Source organism: Phacochoerus africanus, chromosome 1, assembly GCF_016906955.1.
Source record: "Phacochoerus africanus isolate WHEZ1 chromosome 1, ROS_Pafr_v1, whole genome shotgun sequence".
Taxonomy (NCBI): domain Eukaryota; kingdom Metazoa; phylum Chordata; class Mammalia; order Artiodactyla; family Suidae; genus Phacochoerus; species Phacochoerus africanus.
Genome location: NC_062544.1, coordinates 248,826,309 through 248,850,434, shown reverse-complemented (window position 1 = coordinate 248,850,434; position 24,126 = coordinate 248,826,309). Strand labels below are relative to the sequence as shown.

Genomic DNA, 24,126 nt, shown 5'->3' with positions numbered 1-24,126 from the left:
ATTAAGATATTTTAATTTGATGACTATTTCTATACTTTGGAAAAAGTGTATTGAGTGGAATTCCCGGAGACCACTGAAAGAAAAAAAACTACCGAGAAATTCTGAAAGATCGTCCCATGCCCAACCTCTATGACAAAGTTACCAATTATATTTTGGAGCCATTGGAATTGAGGCTCCCTTGCAGGTCTCCCTCATTCCCCACTTTCTAGAGCCTTCCATTTTTGTGTAGTTTACATATCCTTCTTCAACATACATATTGAATTAAATTTTAACCTTATTTTCTCTAAAATGACTTCCGTAATAGTTTTTAATGCTTTAATACTAGTTTTAAAGGGCTCTTGGGCCATGTTTTCAGAGAATCTATTTTAATTTCTCCCTCAAACCAGGCTTCAATTTTTTGAAAGATATGTCTTTTATCCTGAAGGAGGAAAAAAAAAAAAACAACTGAGTCCTTAGGGTCCTGTGTATTAAAATCAGCAGGCTGATTTCAGTCTTGGTCTCATACAGTTTCAGCTTTTCTGCTGTCCTTCTGTCTGCAGTGAAGGTGATCAATCACAGAAACTCTAACAGCCATCAATACCCCTTTGTAACCACAATGGCTCAAGTGAATGCTTTCCATCTTCAATAACTGACACAGTGTCACATCTGCTTCTAATGAAGTTGTTTCTTTTTTTCTCAAGTAGAATAAATCTGCTGACTGAGATCGTAAAGGGTTTTTTTTTCCCTATCCTTTTCATGCAGAAATTTTTTTTCCACCGTATTTTGCAATTTTTTTCTCTAAGGCAAGTTAAAAAAACAATGGGATAACTTTAAAAAAGATGTTTCTATTCTAGGTGTTAAGGAAACCCAAAACATAAAAAATAAGAACTTTGATGATTTCATGAAACTGTTCTTTAATTTTGGAGATAATAATACACAGGATCTTAGATGAATAAAAGTTTGGAACATATAAGAAAACTCAGGGTTGGACCTACGAACCTCTAAGAGGTTAATTTATTTTCCTTCATAAACAGCACACTAAAATATCAGAAGTAATTAAGAAATTTACATTTTATTTGCAACATCTAGTAGAAGGCAAAAATTCTCTTGCCACAATTCCTTATAGAAAAGCACAGTCGTATATCTATTTGCTACAGGCATGGGTACAACAAGGAAAAAGAAGGGACATTTCGGAGCTCAGTTTTATGATCTACTTGCTCAGCTGATAGATATCTGTGGTATCTGTCATTTATCGAACATTTCTTATGAGCAAGATGATTGAATGTGTGTGTGTGTATATATATATATGCATACATATATGATTTCCAACCTTCCCAGCCTATCAATTAGATATTATTAACCCACTTTTCTCATGAGATAAATAAATTAAGCCCCAAAACACACATCTAACTGTGGCTAAGACAGAATTCAGAAAATGACCTCATGCCCAAGCCAATGTTTTTTTTCCATTAATTCATTCTGCTTCACTATTCATCCCCCAGTCAGAACTGGAACATAAATACTTTCCTTTTCCACTACTTAGTGCCACTGCCCCATTGACTTAATTTAGCAAACATTATGTAACGAAGGGACACTCAGTAAGGGATAGAATGTGGTTTCTTAAGCTATAGTTTCTGATACCATTTGTATAATGAATAAGGAGCTCCTCAGGGCATGTTTTATACCAGTCCCTAGAATTTTTTTTAAAGGTTGTTACAACATTAAGGAAATTAATTCTTCAATTATTTGCAATCCACTTGTTTTCATACGCAAAGTGTAGAGCAGTCTTGGACATTTTTGCTTAAAATAATAATGTAAATAACTTTAAGAGGAAAGGGAGAGGAGGAAAGTTAGGAGGGATAGTCAACCTTTTTAAGACGAAACTGTGATTTTCAAATGTTTAGAGGTGTTTTTTTCAAATAAATAGTGAGGAACCAAATAACATATTAAGATCTAATCATGATTTTGTTGTTCCTTTTTTTTTTTTTTTTTTTTTTTTTTTCTTTTTAGGGCCAAACCCGTGGCATACAGAGGTTCCCAGGCTAGGGGTTGAATCGGAACTACAGCTGCTGGCCTACGCCACAGCAATGCAGGATCCGAGCTGTGTCTGTGATCTATTCCACAGCTCAAGGTAACACCGGATGATCCTTAACCCACTGAGCGAGGCCAGGGGTCCAACTTGCAATGTCATGGTTCCTAGTCAGATTCGTTTCCACTGTGCCACAATGGGAACTTATTTTGTTGTTCCTTAGCTCGTGATAGTTCAGTGGTTGAAGCACAGATTAGGTGTCAAATAAATGAGATTATTTTCTAGGGTATAGCTCATAGGTCTTTAGAAAGCTTAAAGTTCAATTGTAAAATAACCAAAGGTGGAGTGGTTCCAAATGAAATTGGGGAGGGAGAGGATAGCCTTTCATAAAGGAATCTGGAAGCCTCTGGGATTAATGCAAGAAAACCAAACCCAGAGAGCGACAGCATTTTAAACTTAAACGCAGAATGTCGTGTTAAATTACAACTCATTCTCTTTTATGACTTTTGGTGGTAATGCTAACATGATTGTAACAATGGAATGCCAGACAATTAGAGATACTTGCACTCAATTCTTTTTTGATTTAGATTTTGATCCACTCCTTGTATATTCAAGGATCTAATCCTCACAATGTGTCAGCAACACCTGATCCTGTTCTCAGTGGAGGATCTCACATACAAATCTCTCCTGCGTACCACAGAATTCAGGTCCCCAACTTTTCCTGAGTCCCCAGAGCCAAGGAATGTCTTATCAGAGAGTTACCAGGAGAGACACAGGGCAGTCTAAATTCAGGGTGAAGCCATCTAATTGTCAGCTCTCTCTCCTTCAATTTGACTCAATAGAAAGTAAGGAAAGGAAAAGAGTTAATACCCCCCCCCCATAATTAAAGAAATCCAATTGGATGATCTGAATGAGTTGGAGGACAACACTGTTCTAAGGAAGTTAATAGGTTCCAAGGAAAGAGGAGGAAAAAATGCCTAGTGAGTCATCCCATGGGAGTTACTGAATATTTGTCTTTGAGAATTCAAAATGAAACTAATTTTATGGATTCATTCAAGTCTGTACACCACAAACTTAGGCAAATTATAAATAATCATATCAAATCAAATCATAGATCAAAATGTGGATAGCTAATTTAATCAAGCTGCTCCCTAGAAATGTAAGTTCCTATCATTGGTAAGTGGAAGATACTTAACTTTGGACCTTAGGTTAGTAAAAAAATTATATACTGTGTTCAGGGGAGTCTGGTTAAGAAGAAACAATACAGTGATGAAAATATAGGAGTGTATAGATTTATAACTCATAAGATGCATCAGGAAAGAATACTACTACATAACAATAGAGTTAAGGGAAATATTTGAAAATTACCTGTGAGAATTCTGCCTAGCTAAGCAGGGATTATGTTGCTCTTATATCTAAATTGTTTGCACAGATGAGATATACAATTTAAGATGGAAAATGATATTTCACTAAATATTGAATTTCACATAGGTGAGGACAGGATGAGAAAAATTTGAGAAGTGTTTTTTAACAATCTAAACTTCTATATAACACTACCTTTTTAACATGATCCATCTTTGGAAGCATCTGAAAGAAAGAATGGACTTTTCATTGAAAGTCCTTAAAAATCCCAATAACTGCTACTTTGATAATCCTAATATTTTCATAATAACATCTTAATGATAAATCCAACTTATTATTTAGATCCTCAGGGCCATGTCAAGGTGAATCTTGAGTTATCAATAGTAAATTTCAAATAATAAACTGTAAATTTATTAACTGAATTTCAGTAATTGTAGTATAAATCCATGTTTAAATTTATTGCCCCCAATTTTTTTCCTAAAAAGAATTAAATCAACTGAAACCAAATTTAAAAAGACAAAGAAGATTTGCAAAAACCTCTGTTTAAAATATTACATATACAATACATTATTTTTCAATTCACAATGATGGATAATATCCTCAGAAACAGCCATTGAATTTGAGGCTTTGTGATGAGTGTAGTACCTTCACAAATATTATCCCTTCAGATTATCTTCAGGAAAAAAAGAATCACTTAAAATATAAAAAAAATTGTGATGGATGAATAATTATAAACAACAAAAATAAGTCACTGGCACTCAAAGTTAGCATGGTTAAATGCATTTTTTTTTTTCCAGTAGATGGATATAAACTCTGGTTCCATTTATCAAAGTCAGATTGACTAGAAAGAGAATTATATACTCTAGGAAAACTCTCCATCTGATTGAAAGTTTATGCAAACTTTCTTCTTAATGTCAACCTCCAAGCACTCTTTGGGAGAAACTGAAGTGATGAAATAACCTTTCTTTAGTGTGGTCATGAAAAAACTTCCTTTTCAAGCTATACATATAACTCAGAGCTAAGTGAGCTAACACAGAATTAAATCTTCACTGAGATTTAATGTAAAACAATACTATATTGGCTTGGCTATGGTGCTACTTTTGTAAAAAAGGAGAAACTATCAAACATTTGAGGTAACCTAGAAAGCACAGAGCATATCACAGACATCTTAAAGATAAGCATTTTAAACATTTGTTTTTTTTGCCAGTGCTTCTCTGAGAGCAAGTTCTTTAAACAGAACTCAACAATTTTATATTATTAAAAAAAAAACCACTTCCCTCAAAAATAGCCCATCCATGCTAAACCAAACTTTCTGTATTTCTACAAAAATAGATGCACATAGAGCTACAAAATTGTATTCCTGAAAGAATGGGCATTTTCTTTGTATTTCATCTCTTCCTGATAAGGTGGTTGGCTTAAAAAGAAAAAAGAAAAAAAGTCAAACTGAAACAAAAATTAAACTGTATATTGATAAAAGCAAGACAAAAAATAAAAGAGAGTTGCACAGTTGGCAAAGGCTCAGATGAGGGAAAAAATAAACAAAAATGCTTTTCTTCAATGTCTAGGACCCACTATGCTTTCTCAAGCAAAGTTTCCAAACCAAAGTCAGCTGGATAACATTTCCTCTTCTCCTTCCACATCTACTGTGTCCCATCGCAGAATGACAAACCCTGGCAGCATCTTCTTCCAGTGGGTCCATGGATTCACACTCTAACCTGACTTGCTAATACTGTGTGTTTCAGTACCATGGGGATTCTTTGCTCTTGTCTTGATGTTGTAGACCTAAAAAAAGGTGACAATGAGAAAAAAGAAAAACATCAATGCATGTAGCATGCAAACATGTGTATAAATCTACAATGGATTGGCTATTAATATGAAAAAAAAACCAATCTAGGCACCTGTGAGGTATATGGTCTAAGGATGATCTGATCTCTAAGGAAATTCTATACTAGACCTCAGAATTTTCAAAAAGCCAACCAACCCAATAGGTGACAAAAAAAAAAAAGCTTCTAGATTAGAGCAGCACTATTTGCACAGAACAAATTCTTTACTGTGGTTTTTAATCTTCCTAGAGTAGGAGTGAATAATAAATTAAAAAATTATATAAATCACATTTTCTTATTTCTAATTTGAAAAAGAACTGATATTGGGAGCAAATTATGTCACCAAACTTTAAGGCATTTAGCACTTCAGTTAATACTTTTTCAGCAACCATCAAAATGATACTTTGGATTAAGTTAGTAACTAAATTTACTTATTTTTATCATCTCTGCCTTCAAAAAATATTTAAGAAGGCTTATAAAAATCCATACCTCATGGCAAGAAAATAAAACTTACAGATAAGTTTTAAAAAATAGTAGTACAAAAGAAAATATGTCAATATGTATGAATTCCAAATAAAAGCTAGAATAATTAGGAAGAAATAGATCAAAGAGGAAATACAGAAAATATGACTCAATATAATCAAATGTCTAAATTCTACTGTAGGCAATTACCATAGCACCTTCAGTTTACACCCATGTGATGTCACTTTCTTTATTTAACCTAAGGCATAATTGTTTAGAAGAGTAAAGACACAGAATAATGGTTGCTCTTAAGTTGCTTAAAACCAAATACCAAAACATGAAGAGAAGGCTATTAAATAAGACGGTAGAAATGCAGTGTGATTGTTTTATGTGGGTGTGAGGATTCAAGTCTGTCTTCTTGATTCTTGATCTAAAGCTATTGTAAGTCTGGACTGGATGTCAGAAATTGGTGAAATAAGCCAGTATGATTTTCAATTTTAAGTCAATAAAGCAGCTGCAGTGATTTCTTTTCCTTCAACTTGTCCAAGAATTTTATAAAACAATGGATATCATTACAAAACACATACATTTAGTGAGTCATTGATAGGAGACATTAAGATAACCTACAAAACAGACTATATTAAGGGAGAGAGAACATAGAAGGAGAACAAAGAAGCACCTCATAGAACCACAAGTCAAGAGTTCTGTTCAATAGTGTTTATACACTGGGGGAAAGCAACACTTCACAAAGGCCAAAAGATTAGTTCCATCTTAAGTTTTTTCTCATGTGTACTAGAATTTGTTTAAATATAAAGTCAATAGTTTTCCTTTCCCATTTCAAAAACAAGAAAAGGATGAGAAAGAGGAGGAGGAAGAAGGAATAAAAAGATTTGGGGCATACCAATTCACTCTAAGTTTGCTTTACTTATTTTCAAATAATTTTATGGTCAGATTATTTCGCAACCTGACAAAACCTCTACTGGGTGACTCTCATAATCTAAACCACCTTAACTGACAATCTGCTGACTGCATAAATATTTTTTTCATTATTAAAACGTCTCATCTTCTGTATGACTCAGTATTTTCCACACTTGAAACCTCCATCAATCTATAGAATGTCAGCACTGCAAGTCATGAATAGTGTTGGAATCACTGAGTGGCTTGAGTGTCTTTTTTTCTTCTTAAATAAAAGCAATCCCTATTTTGCCTTGCAAAGATAGATGACTCCATCAAAATCACATTAGCCTTTTTCTGTGGACAAGTATTACATTACTTAACATAGCCCTAAATTTCCTAAATAGAATAATGGGTTGGAATAATTCTCATTATAACTTAATCTCTTCAAATTTTTTTTGATTCCAAGTCTCTGCAGATGTTAATAAAATAGCTTTAGCGTCTTTTTTTTTTAACTATACATTTGAAATGTTTTTCCTAAAACACAGCAAATTATTTGATTCCACAGCAGTTTGATATACTTCAGATGAAGAAGACTACTCCAATCATGTAACAGGACGTCTTACTAACTAACGTGTTTTTTGACATGTATCTTTAATATAAACACCCCCTACCCTGAGACTTCACCACTGTGAACTCTGAAGACATAAGGTGTCCAAAGCAGTCCTTAAAAAATCAATTCATCTATGGCCCCAAATATATTAAATAGCTAATGTAATCCTTGTGGTTTAGCTTCTTCTCAGTGATGGGACATAAATCAAACTTTCACTTTGATTATCAGGTATCCATACCTATAAAATTTAAAATAAGTATAAGTGAAGCACAAGTAAATGAATAACCACAGACAAAAGACCCTATGATTAGTAAGTTGTAACAGAAAAGCAAGGCTATGATTGTTCTTGTTAAATGTACATTAAGGCAGATCAGGGTATTTAAGAATCAGCCAATACACTTAGTTTTCCCAGGAAGGGTGAAAGGGGACAAAACCATTTACCCATGATCCTTACATGCTCTATATACATCTTTAACCCATGATCCTTTACCTTATCTACAAACATTTGAGGTTTCCCCAGACTTTCTGAGAACAACACAAAATCCACTCTAGAATTATTTTGCTCCTATTCAGGCTTTCTTTGCCTTCTTACTTCCCCAGCTCAAACTTATACAAAATGTTTATGAAACATTCTTAAATCTTCCCACTGGCTAGGTGAAATCACCCATGTTTACCTCAGTATTAGTAACTCAGTTTTAATTTGTGAGATTTTCAGTAGAAAGGAAAATAAACATCATAAAAATAACGTTAGCAAACATTTTCTTAGGGCTGAATATGCCAGTCAGCCATTGCGTTAAATGACTCATGTGAAATATCTCATTTAATGCTTCCAATCATTCTACAATATATATAAATATCCATTTTGCAAATGACAAAACTGAGAAGAAGAGAGGTTATGTCAATTATCAAGTGTCAGAGCCAGAAATGAAAATGAGGTAGTCCAATACCAGAGCCAATGGTCTTGACCACAACAGGGCTCCCCCTATATAGACTATATTGGCTGTAGGCTATGACACTGGCCTATATGCCTACAGTTACCCAAGTCAAAATCCTTTCAATAAATTAATCCAAGGAAAACTCAGTACATTTTCAATATTCCTTTTTTGCACTGTTTAGAAACAACCCAATTTAACAGAACTGATGCAGATGTTAATAAAATAGCTTTAGCGTCTTTTTTTTTTAACTATACATTTGAAATGTTTTTCCTAAAACACAGCAAATTATTTGATTCCACAGCAGTTTGATATACTTCAGATGAAGAAGACTACTCCAATCATGTAACAGGACGTCTTACTAACTAACGTGTTTTTTGACATGTATCTTTAATATAAACACCCCCTACCCTGAGACTTCACCACTGTGAACTCTGAAGACATAAGGTGGCAATTTGACTCATGAGGTAGTTTTCAGAAATGGAACCAAAGAACAAAGATATCATATTGTTGATTTCCGAGTTTGAGAGTCTGGTATTGAGTTAGGAGAAAAGCCTGAAAGGAACTGTGAACCCACAAACCCAGGCCCTCACTTTAATTCTAACACCACCACCACCTGACCACCAGATCCAGGAATAGAAGAAAAGGAAGTATGAACATAGGAAAGAAATATAGAATAATTAGGAGCAGTAGAGAAGTATTAGTCAAAGATCATATTATTTCCCTTTAAAATTTGAAGTATCTGACTATAAAACAAGGCACCATAACTCATTTTTGTATTTTCTAGCTGAGATTCTGGGGAGGCTGTTACTTCCCAAATTCACCTCCTACAAAAGGCTCTGGGAATAAGGAAGTAGAGATGGCAACAGGGTGTGTCTAAACACAAAAAGCTTGGAAACTTCCCCCTCCTTAGTTTCTCTCCACTCCTAGGTTTCCAGTAAAAGATCCTAAAATTTCTATGGGCTACAACAAGGGTCCAAAAGTTAGCTCACAGAGAATTCTGGTGGCCTGCTGGTGTGTCCTATAGCTATGATGTGGCAGAAGAAATGGTAGGAGCCATGCCACCTGAGCACCCTGGAATAATCACAAACATTGGGAAGCTGAACTTGAAGTAGTCATTATCCATTGCTGGGGTGGGTGGGAGGTGGGCACTATACAGAGAATGCACAGAGAAATAGAGTGGGGAGAGGGGATATGTTTGCAAACAAAGGCCAAGATGAGAATGAAGTGACAAGGCCAAGAGGCAGACAACAACAACCTCTTAATCAACAATGTTCTTTATGTGACTAATTCAAGAAAAAGAGAGGCAATTCCTAGGGAGAGGATGAGCAAAGAATCTGAGAAGAGGCTTCAACTCTAAATGGAACAGTGTTTTAAATTGAGAGCAGGAGTTCCCTGTGGCCTATAGGTTAAGGACTTGGCATGGTCACTGCTGTGGCTTGGGTTGGATCCCTGGCCTGGGAACTTCCACCTGCTGTGGGTGTGGCCAAACTTTTTTTTTTAATTAACTGAGATCAAAGAAAATGTCATTAGGTTGGCCTACAAATACTCAAAATTGATGAAGTTAAATTTTCTGCTAGTGGGCAGATATAAATAATAAATTGTGTTACTAAAAATGTTACATTCCAGCACACTTGAGATTTAGGGACAGTGTGATTATCAGGGTCATATTCACTTTTAAGGAAGCGTATCCACTCGACAACATCATTGACTATAGCTCGTCAGTCAGATGAATATGCTTCCAATTAATTTTATCGCTGGAGATAAAAGAGGTAATGTGGCAACCAAGCACTGGTGAACATGCTGTTGAAAAGAAGAGAAGAAAAATAGGAACATAAAAACTGGACGTATGGGTAGAACATTTTAAAACCAAAAAGTAGAGAAAGTACTTAAGTGAATTTTTTATTTCATAGATATTAGGAGTCTAGAAACCCTTATGTATCAGAATGCTTGCTATTAGAGTCTAAGAAGCTGGTAACTTATTTCTACATTGAAAATAAAAAATGAATCCCTGCTTCATCTTTGCTTTCACAAAGTCATAATTATTACAAATATAAACATATACAACACCGTATTAGACACTGTATCAAAATATTCCACCTTCACCAACAAACTGATATCTAACACTAACACACTGTCAAATGATCACAGACTATGTGATGTGAGACACAGTCATATTATCTTCTCCTACTTTATAAAATTATCGATGCTAATGACCACAAAACTGCATTTGTCTGTCTGAGCCCTCGGGCAATCAGTTTAAATGCCAGTTAAGAATTTCTAAAAAATATTTTCATGGGGGTAACACCTTAACACTAGTGAAGGGGAAACAAATAATAGCAAGTGCTATATATTTCAGAAGCTATGATTTCATTTCAGGTGACCATCAAGATAGATCATGTTTAACAACCATGGAGATATCTTTCCACTTGTTTTTAAAAACCACCAAGGAGATATCCTTTCACTTGCTTTTAAAAAATCCTTTTTTTTTTTTTTTAAACTTCAGAACATTTCTTGTTTAAAAATCAAGTTAGAAATTTCACTCACAGCATGTGGTAGTTCCCAGGCCAGGAATCGAAGCCACACCACAGTGGTAACTGCAGCCATGGCAGTGACAATGCTGGATCCTTAACTTGTTGAGCCACCAGGGAACTCTAACTCATGGAGTATTCAGAATGTGAGAGTTCTACATAATACCCCCTATCATCTCACAACTTGCTGAGTACACTTTGGATGTTCATACATGCTTACACAACTGTTTATACGACATATTTCTTTCAGCAGCAACGTTATTTTGGAAAACCATTTTCTGTCAGTATATGTAGTTCAACGCTTTTGGAGGGCTGCACAATATTCATTCTTCCCTATACTACAAATTACCCAATTCTCTATAGATATTTATCACTTGGATACACACACACATGTGCTAATATATTTGTTACTTAAATGAATATTTTAGTAGGGAAGAAAAATTCCTGAAACTATGTTTGTATACTTACTTAACCCAAGCATATATATACATCACATTTAAATATTTCTTGGAGTTCCTTTTGTGGCTCAGGGGAAATGAATCTGAGCATCCATGAGGATGAGGGTTCGATCCCTGGCCTTGCTCAGTGGGTTAAGGAGCTGGCATTGCAGTAAGCTGTGCTGTACGTCACAGACGCAGCTCCGATCTGGTGTTGCTGTGGCTCCAATTCGACCCCTAGCCTGGGAACCTCCATATGTCATGGGTACAGCCCTCAAAAGACAAAAAAAAACAAAAAATTTCTTTGTGAGTGGTATATGTTTCAGAAAGTTGGTACTAATATTCATATTTTTACTATTTATTATCATTATTATGGATTACTATCTAATTGTCTAATTGTCTCCATTTGCATTTCTTTAAGTATTAGTGGAGCTGAATATTATGTGATCTTGGCATTTCTTCCCTGTTTTATATGAGGCCAATTTTCTATGTTTTCAAAAAATGATTTCCTCATTGATTTCTAAATGCTTTTTATATATTAGGTATGTTGGCATTTTTTTCTCTCATGTATTACAAGTACTTTTTGCCAATTTGATGAGCACTAAGTATCTCCATACTTAATATTTATATTTTGGACAATAATTATTTTAAGTCATCACAAGTAAGATGTATTCTTGAACAGATCAAAGATTAAATTTATTGACACGAATTATAATTATCCACTTATCATTACAACTCTTACACACTAAAATAATGACACCTAATTATGACAGCATAATAACTGATTAGCAGAGGGAAGGTTTTCAGTGTTTAGAGATGTGGAAATGAGGCACAGCTAGAATTGCCTTAAAATCTCCATGTAGTAGTACTGTCAGAGGTAGTGAGGTTAAAATTGTCTGAACCTGTCAAAATATCTTCAAGTTTAACTTCAAAAAAGGATAGAAATTTAAACTCTACTGAACCTGACCTTACTAACTGACCATTAGTCACTACTTTATCGGAAGAAGCTCAGTACCTGTACACCTGAGGCCAACATTACAGGTAATGAGCAGTTCAGTGGCCAAGTGTTTCCCACTGCTTCTGGCCCAGACACCAGGCCCTCTCAGCTTGCTTACCCTCAGAACCTTCCTCCCCCTGAAACCACAAACTCATGCATTGAATCTCTAGCCTTTAGCGACAGCTGCCTGCTGACTTGCACACGTTGAAATGCCCAGCTGGAAGGGAAACTGGCAAGTACTTTAAGCATCAGGATATGGAGTTACAAATCTGAACCAGCCATTCTAAAAAAATGACTGCCTGGGCAAATGCAAAATGTGAATCACAGAGGTAGGTAGTTTTTTATCATAATGGCATTTTACCATCTCAAAATACAAATGTCAGTGTGCTAACCTCTTGGTTGAGAGAAGCTGGGTACCAGAAGGTGCAACATGGCATGTAGACACCCCTCACCAAGTCAGTGACCTCAGTTTCAAAAGCATATAAAAAGAAACTTTGAAGACAGAGACAAAGAATAAAAGAAAGAGGGAATGGGGAAGAGTGAAATGAAATACCCTCTGTAATTTCTTCTACAGACTTTCTTCCAGAACTGGAGAGGAGAAAGACCAAAACGCTTGGATCACTTTTTGTAACTGAAACCACAAGTTATAATACTCTCAAGGGATTCTAACTATCCAGACATCTGTTGGATAACAAATGCAGCCAAACATGCATCTTTAAAGAGGTTTCTAGGTTATTCAGTGACAGCTTTATGATCCAGAAAATAGATAATCCAACTGGAGGAAGAGCTAATCTGGATCCATTGTTTACCCGTAAAACCTTAATTAAGGACACAACACCAACATAGCAAACATTCTACCAGAAACTAAGAGTTAGGGAAAGACTCTAAAGTTTTAAAAATTACTTCAGAACTGCAGAAATACAATGTACTTTTTATGCCCATTTAGTTTAAGTAATCAATCTCCCCATGAAATCAAAACATATTGGAAAATATTCAGTAAGAATGAGGTATGTTGCATATAGATCAATTCTACACTGACATTAGTAATTTTTCATCTCACTTCTATGTGACACGAACACAAGCTCTCTCTCTGACATTTTCCAGAAACGTCTGTCTAATCCAAGCAAACATAAATAGGGTTTCAATGATTGTGAAGATATTACGTGTCACCTGATACTGCTCAAACAAGGCAGCTACGAAAATAAGCATTATAACACATGCTTGTGGTTGACAAAAATTAAATTCCCAGTATATCAGCCTGTAACCAAACAATAAATGGCATATTTTGCCTCTCATCTGTCTCTTGCAAGACTTTTTTTGGTCATCTTTTTGCCAAGGAATTCAGACCATGTTGGCCACAGGCAACTGTTTGTGAAACCTTATATTGTTGATAAATAAAACAATAAGAGAGGAGCTAGGCAGCCAGAAAAGAGAATAAAAAGAATCTGTGCATTCCACACACCATATAGAATTTTTGTATATAATCTCTGTAGCCTATTTGAAAGTCGATAAAAAATTGTCTGGGGACAAATTCCGTTATAGATTTTTTTCATTAGAGGTGTGTTTCTTTTAGATGTACCCCATATGAGATATAAGAAACAGGAAAGTATTACTGGGAAGATAATTTGCTTATACAAAATACACTGACCTCTGAAACAGGCCCTTCAATGCATTGTGTGGTTCTCGTTCAGTCATGTTAGAATTAACTAGGAGTTTTTTCAATCTCTGTAATTTCCCTCTCGGGCAAGCATATAAGCATCTCTTGGGAAGATTTTGTGTAGTTTGACAAAGTCCCCAATCTCAACTAGAGTTATTGATTGCAACACCTTCAGGAAAATAGAAAGATAATGGTGTTACCCAATTTTGCTTGTAATTTTTAAGAAAACATTTTATAAAGTAAGAGATGCCACTCAATTTATAGAGTTATCAATAGAAACTTGTTTCCAAAATTAAAACTAGAAAATGAATCATTTTTTAGTTTTTTGGGTTTTTTTTTTTTTTTGGTCTTTTTGCCTTTTTCTAAGGCCGCTCAATATATAAGAACAAAAGGATAGAATGTATTTTTTAGTACTCTCTCATCCCACATGATTGAGGGTTTTAAATGGGAAAACTGTTTTTAAAAATGCCAAAGACATATATCCCGATAACTTTTCAAATCCTTATTATCTTGATTCTTTATCCCGCCTCTCATTATCTGCCCAATCAATATAAAAGCACCCAGTTTTTGTTTTATGGCCAATACCAGCAAACACCACTACTGGGAAAACTGGCTTCAACAAATATCACAGATACTCTTTAAGAACAGAAACAAGCTCAGTTAGAAATAATCAGAAAGTGTCAGAAGAATACAGAGCTTGCATTTCAATTATACGTGAAGCCTCACATCTCCAGTGCGACTTTTTTTTTCTGTTTGAAAAGCATTGTATTTACTTATTTAATTTTTTTCTTCTTTTTGCCTTTTCCACGGCTGCTCTCTGGGCACATGGAAGTTCCTAGGCTAGGGCTCTAATCGGAGCTGTAGCCTCTGGCCTACGCCAGAGCCACAGCAACACAGGATCCGAGCTGCGTCTGCGATCTACACCACAGCTCACCGCAATGCTGGATCCTTAACCCACTGAGCGAGGCCAGGGATCAAACCTAAAACCTCATGGTTCCTAGTCTGATTCATTAACCACTGCGCCATGATGGGAACTCCAAAAGCACCGTATTTATTAAGAATAATGAGCGCTTTCATTCTGCACCAGGTGTCACTACCCAGAAAACAGGACCATGTGCATTAGTGCATTGGACTCTCATAGTTACATCAGAGTAGGCAGTATTGTTTCCATTTTGCTTCTAAAGAAGAGGAGCAGAGAGGTCCTGAGACCTGCTCACCATAATACAGTAAGTGAAGATGTGGGTCCCAGAATCTATTTTTTGGTCCTCTGTTTTTCTTAGATACCTCTCTGGACGTGAATTTCCACATCTCTGCAAGGACTAAGGTTCCCTTATTTACCATCATTTTATGAGTCCCTAAATTTGCAGGGGAGAGTAAATTACTAATAAAATCAATCTTTTTCTTCTCTCCCCTTGTCTTTTTCTCTTACACACACATATGCATATACATACCTACATATGTTTTTCTTCTAAACTCCACCTCCTCCTCTCCTCCTTAAACTCATATTAGTGACCCTAATTTTCTTCAGCCTCAAAAGGAAACACAAGTCGACAATCCAGGAGTCTCTGCTTTCACTAAATTGTTAAGTACATGCATACACTATAGACATATATATACAGGATTTCCTGTCATTCATTTTTAACGTGCTTCCTCATTTTTTTATTTTCAGTCAGCATTACCACATAAGACAGAATCCACTCACAAATTCCCCTCTTGATGGGAGTCACTTGATTCCACTTTTTTTGCTACAATGAACATTGTCACAACCAACAGTTTTGTGCCTAGAGCCTCATACACTGCTGCTTGTTTGTATTTGTGTGGCATAAACTCCGAAGAGAAAAAATGCTGGGCCACACAGTTTTCAGATTACTTTTTGAAAAAACCTACAACTCTTTAATTTTGTACCAACAATGTATGAGAAATAGCATTTCCCCTTAATCAAGATATGTTTTATGAGAATTCACATATGCACAATTATTTGTATAATCATGCAAATGCATCCTTAAACATTCAGAATCCTCTCAGAAGGCTTCTGCACTCCTCCTGTAAGATCAGAGATGCCTGTGTGAGACAAAAGCCCCGAGCTTCGGGCACTGTGCCATTATGGCACCACTCTAGGGATGAAGGGCCAAGAGAGAGGGCAAGATCTACATGGCCCTGGGAGAACAGGGGAGTTGCTCAAGGTCCTGCAGAATCCAGCCACAGAGACTTGAAACTGACAGCAGCACTCTGGAATGCACTTCTCCCTCTGATTCGCCATTCTGCTCCTTTTCATGCAGATCTCACTCTCTGGCTGTGATCTCCTGGCGTTTTGCATGCGTCTCAAAGATGGTTTCCATTACCCTCCTGGTCAGGAAACTGACATTCTGGACATGTGCCTTTTATACTAACACCATTCGGGAGTGTGTAAATATTTTAACATACCTTTGGTGTTTTTTTGTTTTTTTTTCTCTCAGTGGAAAATAGGCTTATGCCCTAGGTCAAAGAAAAATAAAAAGGTTTGCAGAAAGTGGGAAGCAATCAGTTGTTAATTAACCAGTCTTCACTGTTACTCAATCATCATAAACTGTAAAAAAAAAAAAAATACACAGAGAGCATTCGTTTACTAACATTCTGCCTAGTATTTCTTTTCTTTGTTTTAATTCACGTCTCCCCTTCTAACATTTTAACTGTCCTAATTGAGATAATACCCTCAAGGTAAGTATCCAGAAATCTATTAGTCTTTATTGACCCTCACAACTGTCATTGAAAATTCACACAGTTTTAGGCTGGCTTCTATATTAAAGTGCCATTTAATGTGTCTCCCTGCTGAAATCCAATGATTAGAAGTAAGCTTCTTTGACTGTTGTATTTTATAACACCATTAAATAAAATTTTCTAATTTCCTCATCATTTATAAAAATCACTATCAGGAAAGACTTCAGTGAATCACCAACCCCATAACCTTTATACATGTATATATAAATCAACTAATTGATATGTTTCATGAGAAACAGTAAAGTGAAAGGAGGGAAACTACTTGTAGTTGAGCCCCTGCCATGTATGTTACTTTAGTGCTTCCTCATCTCTACACTAAAAAATAATCTTAGTACTTTAATATTTATATATATATATATATATATATATATATGTATATATTTTGCTTTTTAGGGCCACACTTGGGGCAAATGGAAGTTCCCAGGCTAGGGTCAAACTGGAGCTACAGCTGCTGGCTGATGCCACAGCCAGAGTAATGTGGGAGCCAAGCCAGGTCTGTGACCTACACCACAGCTCATGGCAATGCTAGATCCCTGACCCAGTAAGCGAGGCCAGGGATCAAACCCGCATCCTCATGGATCCTCGTCAGGTTCGTTTCCACTGTGCCACAGTGAGAATTCCTTATATAACTATATTATCCTGTTAAATATTACTGTGATTCTCAATGTTTTCTTTCCAAATTTACTATATATCTCCTTGTAAAGCCTGGAGATGGAGATTATTATGCTATTGATATTCAAATGTCTGAGTTTGCGAACTCTTGGTTTCCTTTTACTCTTTTTTCGTAAATGTAAAAGCTTAGAGAAAGAAGTGATTTCCAAGAAGTTATCGTATGCACATCTCCATGATTTTAAAACCCTTCATACTTATAATGAAATTCTAATATTAGTGACATTTTAAAAAGAGATGTTAAAATAGTTAAATTAGCAAGGTTACTCTGAAAACTTTCACACCTAAGTTCTGCCCAGGTTTGTCAGCTCCAGACTGCATGTAAGAAAGCATGGGTCCTGAGAGGTGATCTAAAGAGATGGCAACTTACAGGCTGGATGGAAAAGCAAAGGATAACGATGTCTATCTCTCTTCCATGAAGAGAAACAGCTTCTCCATTTGCTGCTCTAGTGTATTAGCTATTTTTCACCCTGCTGTTTTATTTCCTGTACTTGATAAAACTAGGATATTTATGTTTCTAATGGATTCCAATGTAAAGTATCTATATAATATTAAGCAATACTGACTGCCTTGATCTTAACCAATGAAGTAATTGGCCTATTTCAAAGGAAACATTACATAATAATTTTGAGCAATAATAATTACAACTTAGACTGCATTAAAATACAATTTTTTCAGGGAGTTCCCTTGTGGTGCTGTGGGTTAAGGATCCAGTGTTGTAACTGCAGCTGCTCAAGTGGTTGCTATGGCCCAGGTTTGATCCCTGGCCTGGGAATTTCTGCATGCTGTGGGCACAGTCCCCCCCACCCCAATGTTTTTAATGCATTTTTTTATTTAAAAATGATATCCCTTTCACAAAATATTTAGATTAGAAGATTCAGATTAAGCTAGATTTAATCTAGTAAATATACAAGCCTTACCTTATTAAAAAAAACTCAGAAAACCATTTAAAGTGATTCTACTTCTATGATATTATCAGATACAAAGTATCTATAAAGGAAAAAGAATAGATGAGAAGGACATTTGTGAATTTATAACTTCCCAACAGGTGCTCAGAGCTCCCTATTCACCTTCAAAATTTAAAAGCTCGGAAATACTTTTTCCAGAATATTTTTATTTGCAAGTTAATGAAGCCCATTTATACAAAAGTCTCTTTAGAAATAATTCTGTGTATGTCTCAAATTTGAGTGAATATTAGAAACACAGTTTCCCATACTTATGGAAAATCACACAACCTGCATTTAGCAAGTCATTTTTAGTCTATTAACTATTGTAGTTTAGTTTTCCTCTGTCTAGCAGGAACTTATGTCCCATTTTATGATATATAATCTTGATTTCACTCAATATTTGAAGATATGTGATATGTTCATTAATGAGAAATACATGTGTGTTATTACGCTTTAATCATATTTTGGGTTCAGAATCATACCATGATTCACTCACTGGATCTACTACTTATGCAAATATGTGGTTAATGCTTATATGATAATTTTTTGAGAAGCCAGATGGTATATCAACATATGTTAATTCTCTTTTCGTTCCAGATTTCTTGAACCGGTGATATTGTACACAGTATTGTTTAAGTTTATAATTTTAGGCTACCTAAATGTATCTTAGCAAAAAAAACATGTATACCTCAACTCTAAGTAGCTAATGTAGATTTTATATTGAGTTATTGTGACATTTGTTCAAAGTAAAAAGAAATAAATAAATCGACAACAAAATTAGAGCTAAAATAACATGAGGGATCCTGAGAAAAATAAATCTGTGGATTGAGAGATGAAAACAATCTCGAGCCGCCTGGAGCAGCTTGTGTTTATAGAAAAAAAGTCATACCACAAAGCATGACTCTTTCTCTTTTCTGTAAATTTGAATACAGTGGATGAAGTGGAAGTTATAAATAAAGTCAACTTCGTATTTCAGTAAAAAGGCCTCATTAACAAACCTTTACTTGAAAAATTGACTCAAACTGGCTGGGATATGCAAAATTTTATGTCCTAATTAGATAAATTATTGGTAGTAACAGAGAATTATTGGTAAGAATGACAGAGGAGTTCCTGTCGTGGCTCAGTGGTTAACAAGTCCAACTAGGAATCATGAGGTTGCGGGTATGATTCCTGGCCTTGCTCAGTGGGTTAAGAATCCAGCATTGCCCTGAGCTGTGGGGTAGGTCACAGACGCAGCTTGGATCTGGTGTTGCTGTGGCTGTGGCATAGGCCAGTGGCTACAGCTCCAATTGGACCCTGGCCTGGGAACGTCCATATGCTGCAGGAACTGCCCTGGAAAAGAAAAAAAAAAAAAAAAAAAAGAATGACAGAGATGAGATGCATTTTTTTTGGTTATGACCACTGAAAGATGAATTATAGGTCAAAATTTAATATTATCACAAAAAAAAATCTAAGCATGATAAGAAGAGACATATTCTTGCATTCATATATGCATATCTAATAATACATTGTATCACAATCACAAACATTTCCACATTTAACTCTTTTCTTCCAGACACACAAAGGGGCATAAAATGCTCTGAAATTACTGAAGTTAACCCTCCATATCCTGGGTCCTCCCTTCTTCAGTTTATCCTTCTAGGTCTTGTCTTAGCTGCCCCAACCCTTCCCAAACTATACATCTTCACAGCAGCTAAATGCTATGAAAAGTTACTGATAGAAGTTGAAAACTATATGACTTTTTTTTTGCCTTTTTTTTTAGGGTCACACCCATAGCGTATGGAAGTTTCCAGGCTAGGGGTTGAATCAGAGCTACAGCTGCTGACCTATACCACAGCCACAGCAACCACAGCAATGTGGGATCCAAGCCAGGTCTGCGACCTACACGACAGCTCAAGCAATGCCAGATCCCCAACCCACTAAGTGAGGCCAGGGATCAAACCCACATCCTCATGGTTACTAGTCAGATTGTTTCCGCTGAGCCACAATGGGAACTCTCAAAAGCTCAAAACTCTATGACTTTTATTATGGTGACCAAAAAAAAAAAGTTGAATAGCATTTCCCAAAGAGCATTCCATGAGAAGTTATTATATGCTAAAAACAAACTGTGCCCAAAGAAAATCAAATGCAAAATTTCGTATTAGGCAAAATTTAACAAGATTTTTAAAAAGAAAAAAAAAAAAAACCACAAAAAAACAATGACAACAAAAAAAACTTAAAAAGGAGTTCTCATCATGGCTCAGTGGTTAACGAATCCTACTAGGAACCATGAGGTTGCGGGTTCGATCCCTGGCCTCGCTCAGTGGGTTAAGGATCTGGCGTTGCTGTGAGCTGTGATGTAGGTCGCAGACATGGCTTGGATCTCTGGTTGCTGTGGCCCTGGCGTAGGCCAGCAGCTACAGCTCTGATTAGACTCCTAACCTGGGAACCTCCATATGGCACGGGTGTGGCCCTAGAAAAGACCAAAAAAAAAAGTTTATTTAGTAAAAAACTGCATAAGAGCTTTTTTTTGGCATGTGCAAGTTCCTGGGCCAGGAATCAAACCCGTGCTGCAATTGTGGCCCATGCCACAGCTACAGTGGCAATGCTGAATCCTTAACCTTTTATGCCACAAGGGAAATTCCAATAATAGCTTTTTATATGCTAAAGAGAATTCTGATCTCAAAAAGATGTATGTAGCAGGCAATGTTAACAAATTCAGTTCACCATTGACTTTTTCATTTTTCATTTAAGCCCCTATTAACACATTCTGGAACAATTGTTCCCAGGGATCCAACAGAATCTAATTTTGAGACTGCTAAAGGAAAGGGGAAAAGTGTTGCATGGGGTTTGTGATAACAGCCTTCTGGTAAAGATGAGTATTTTCACAAGGAGGGCAGATACAGATGCCCTAATGATCATATCAACACACTGAGCATCCCAAGGGCCCTGTATGCAATATCCATCCAACAGAGGCAACAATGAATGACAGTAAACCAGGCATGACAGGAAATCAGGGCCAGGACAGGGTGAGGTGAGCATGGCACCCTAGGTGCAGAACTTAAGGAGTTCTGTACTTGCACATCCCTGAGAGTGAATATCCTTTAAATTTTGTGCTGAGGAACCTCACTCTTCTCACTCCAGGATGGACCCTTCAGAACAGATGGACCATCTCACTGCATTCTCACAAAATAAATTTGCCTACCAGACCTCAGAACACTATTCTAGTATTGTATTATGTAATAAATTTTTAAAAAAATTCATTACATAGGGAGAAAGCTGAACATGACTGTAAAAAAAAAAAAATGAATCCTTTTTCAGCTTTCTTCCAATGCCTCTTGACTACCACAATATCTATGATAAAAAGGAATAAAAGCATTACCAAAAAAATTATAGAGATAGTAAATGCTCCCTGAAAAAAATGCGGGAAATATAGAAGTATATAAAATAAACAATGAGGTTCTCTCAACATCATTAATTCTACTCCGAGGCACATACCTAAGTGAAAATATATGTGCACATACATGAGTGTTCATTACAACATTCTGTGTATTAGCCAAAAAGTAGAAATAAGCCAACTACTAAATGGGTAAACAAAATGTGGTATATCCTTACAATGGAATAGTACCCACCCCTAAAATGGAATGAAGTTCTGATATATCCTATATGGAGGAATCTCAAAGACAAAGGCCCAGGGAAAGAAGGCAGACACAAAAGGCCACACACTATTCATCTACATGAAATCTTCACAATGGGAAAATTCACAGAGGCAGAAAGCAGATTAGTGATTGCCAGGGCACATAGGGAGAAGGAAATTGGGAGTGACTCTTTAGAGTTATGGGATTTCTTGTTGAGGTGATAAATAGTGGAAATGGTTTGTAGAACATTGTGAGTGTACTAAAATCTATTGAATTGTATACTTTAAAATGGTGAAGTGTGTGATATGTGAAATACAATTCAATGATAATTTTTTTAAAAGCTAAAAAATGAGTCTGATCACCTTACCTTATATAGCTAGAATTTACAGAGTACCTATTATATGCAGGGCACACTTGTAAATGTTTAACCTCATGAATTCATTTAATCCTCAGAACTACCCAATGAGATATCTCTTAAAGATAGGGAAGTTGAGGCACCAAGTAGATTAAGTAATTTGCCCAAAGTCCTGTAACTAGTAAGGGACAGAGGTGGGCTTATAAAACCAGGAAATCTAACTTTGAATCTCACATCGCACACTAATTCCCAGGAGAAATGGCCATAAAAAGTTGGGGTATATACTTTGAGGTGTGTAGAAATTATTTGCATGGGACTCTATATACAGACTATATATATTAGAGGTCAGCAAACTATAGCCCACAGACCAAATCAGGCCAAGCATCTGTTCATACATAGCTCATAAGCTAAGAATGGAAGAACAGGTATTATGTTTCTAAATGATTGAGAAAGAATGGAATAAAAGAAGAGTAGTATTTCATGACACATGAAAAGCATAAAAAATCATATTTCAGTGTCCATCAATAAAGTTTTATGGGGACATAGCCGTCATAATTTATTTAATCTTGATTTGCAGTGGCTTCTACATTACAAAAGCAGAGTTGAGTAGTGGAAACAGAGATAGTGTCCAAAGCATTAAATTTTTCTACCAGGCCCTATACAGAAAACTTTGCTTACCCTTGAATTAAACCATACAAGGTACTTTAAAACTTTCTTTGGTTACTAAATATTATATCATGTTCATTATATCATGCTCTAGCTTTAACTAAATGGCTGCAAAATAAAAATGCACCAACAATTATTAAACATTTCCCTTACTGATGAAAATTGTATATACTTTACCAGATTGCTCTTGAAACAGTTGGAATAAATTAGTTGTCTCCTAATGGAATATGAAAATGATCTACATTTTGGTGGCCTAAGTACCTGGGCTTCAGGAAGTATCATACTGTCTCACCTGAATGCAGGCTCTTTCCTTAGTTACTCCATGGCCAGCTAACATCTAGGTTGAGTTCTGAGCCGTCTAGGGCCACATGGCCAGGTCAACATTGCATAGCGTATATGGAAGGACCATCCCTCATTCTCTTCAACTATGCTGCCTTCCTAGCTTGGGCCTATTTATTATATAGCAGCTTCTGTTCTTTTATAAGTGGTTACAAAAGTGGAAGAGTAGCTACACTCTTGTTGTTGCCTTGTAGTGGATGCTGTGGTGGGTTGTCAGATCCCTTCCTATTCTATGTTGAGATATTCATTTTCCTTCTGTTTTTAGCTTATGACCTTCAGTTGTTTTACTGTGGGAATTGCTTTCAGCTGACAAGGCCACCTTGCTTAATGTCATAACCCTTTTCAAGGGGCAAACCCATCCAAAAACTGGTCAATGCAGGAATATAAAATCTCATCCACCTGGATTTAAGGCAAGACAATTATAAAAGGCTATCCTAGCTCCAGTACTCCCTGCAGAAGCCACCAATGCACAGATGAACTTAACCACAGTGAGACTTCTGCTCAGTTCATCACTCACTGAACAAACAATACGGTATAAATATTCCACAACAAACACTGCATCTTAGGGGTGTTTCCTAAAGAAACTGAACTAAAACTCTACTAACTCTTCCTAACAGGAGAGAGATGTGATATCTGATGCAAGGCCTGAGTCTAGAAGAGGAAAATAAGTCTGTATGGCTTAGCTGCTTCCACTCTCTCTTCATGGGCCAGCCCTCGTGCAGGGAGGCACATGCCCTTCCCGCCACCTTTGTAAGGTAATGCCAAGGGTCATGCCTCAGACTAAGCTTTCCTGAGGCAAATATGAGCAACCATCATATCTTTTCACAGTAATGAGGCTTTGAACTATGTGATAAGGGAGATGTCTGTGGGAATCTCTCTCAAGACTAGATTTTCTCTAGGATTGGATCTCCCAGAATCTAAATTTAGCTGAAGATACTAGGAAGTTCAACTGTAGTCATAGCCTAATCGAAGATCTATAATTTGACCTGAACAATGATTATGCTAATGATTTGATTTTTATCTGCTTGATTTCTTTGTCTTTTTTTTTTTTCCAATTGGG

General features: G+C 36.1%; 1 protein-coding gene across 4 annotated transcripts in view; it reads right to left on the bottom strand.

Moving 5' to 3' along the window:
- Positions 1 to 2,133: 2,133 nt before the first annotated feature.
- Positions 2,134 to 24,126, bottom strand: part of VGLL3 (vestigial like family member 3) — a 46,467-nt gene continuing 24,474 nt past the window's right edge. For all 4 annotated transcript variants that reach the window (XM_047794375.1, XM_047794374.1, XM_047794378.1 and 1 more), the window contains exon 4: positions 2,134 to 5,152. In XM_047794375.1, the coding sequence (XP_047650331.1) occupies positions 5,109 to 5,152 (44 nt within the window). In that variant the 3' untranslated portion in view covers positions 2,134 to 5,108. The remainder of the gene's footprint in view (positions 5,153 to 24,126) is intronic.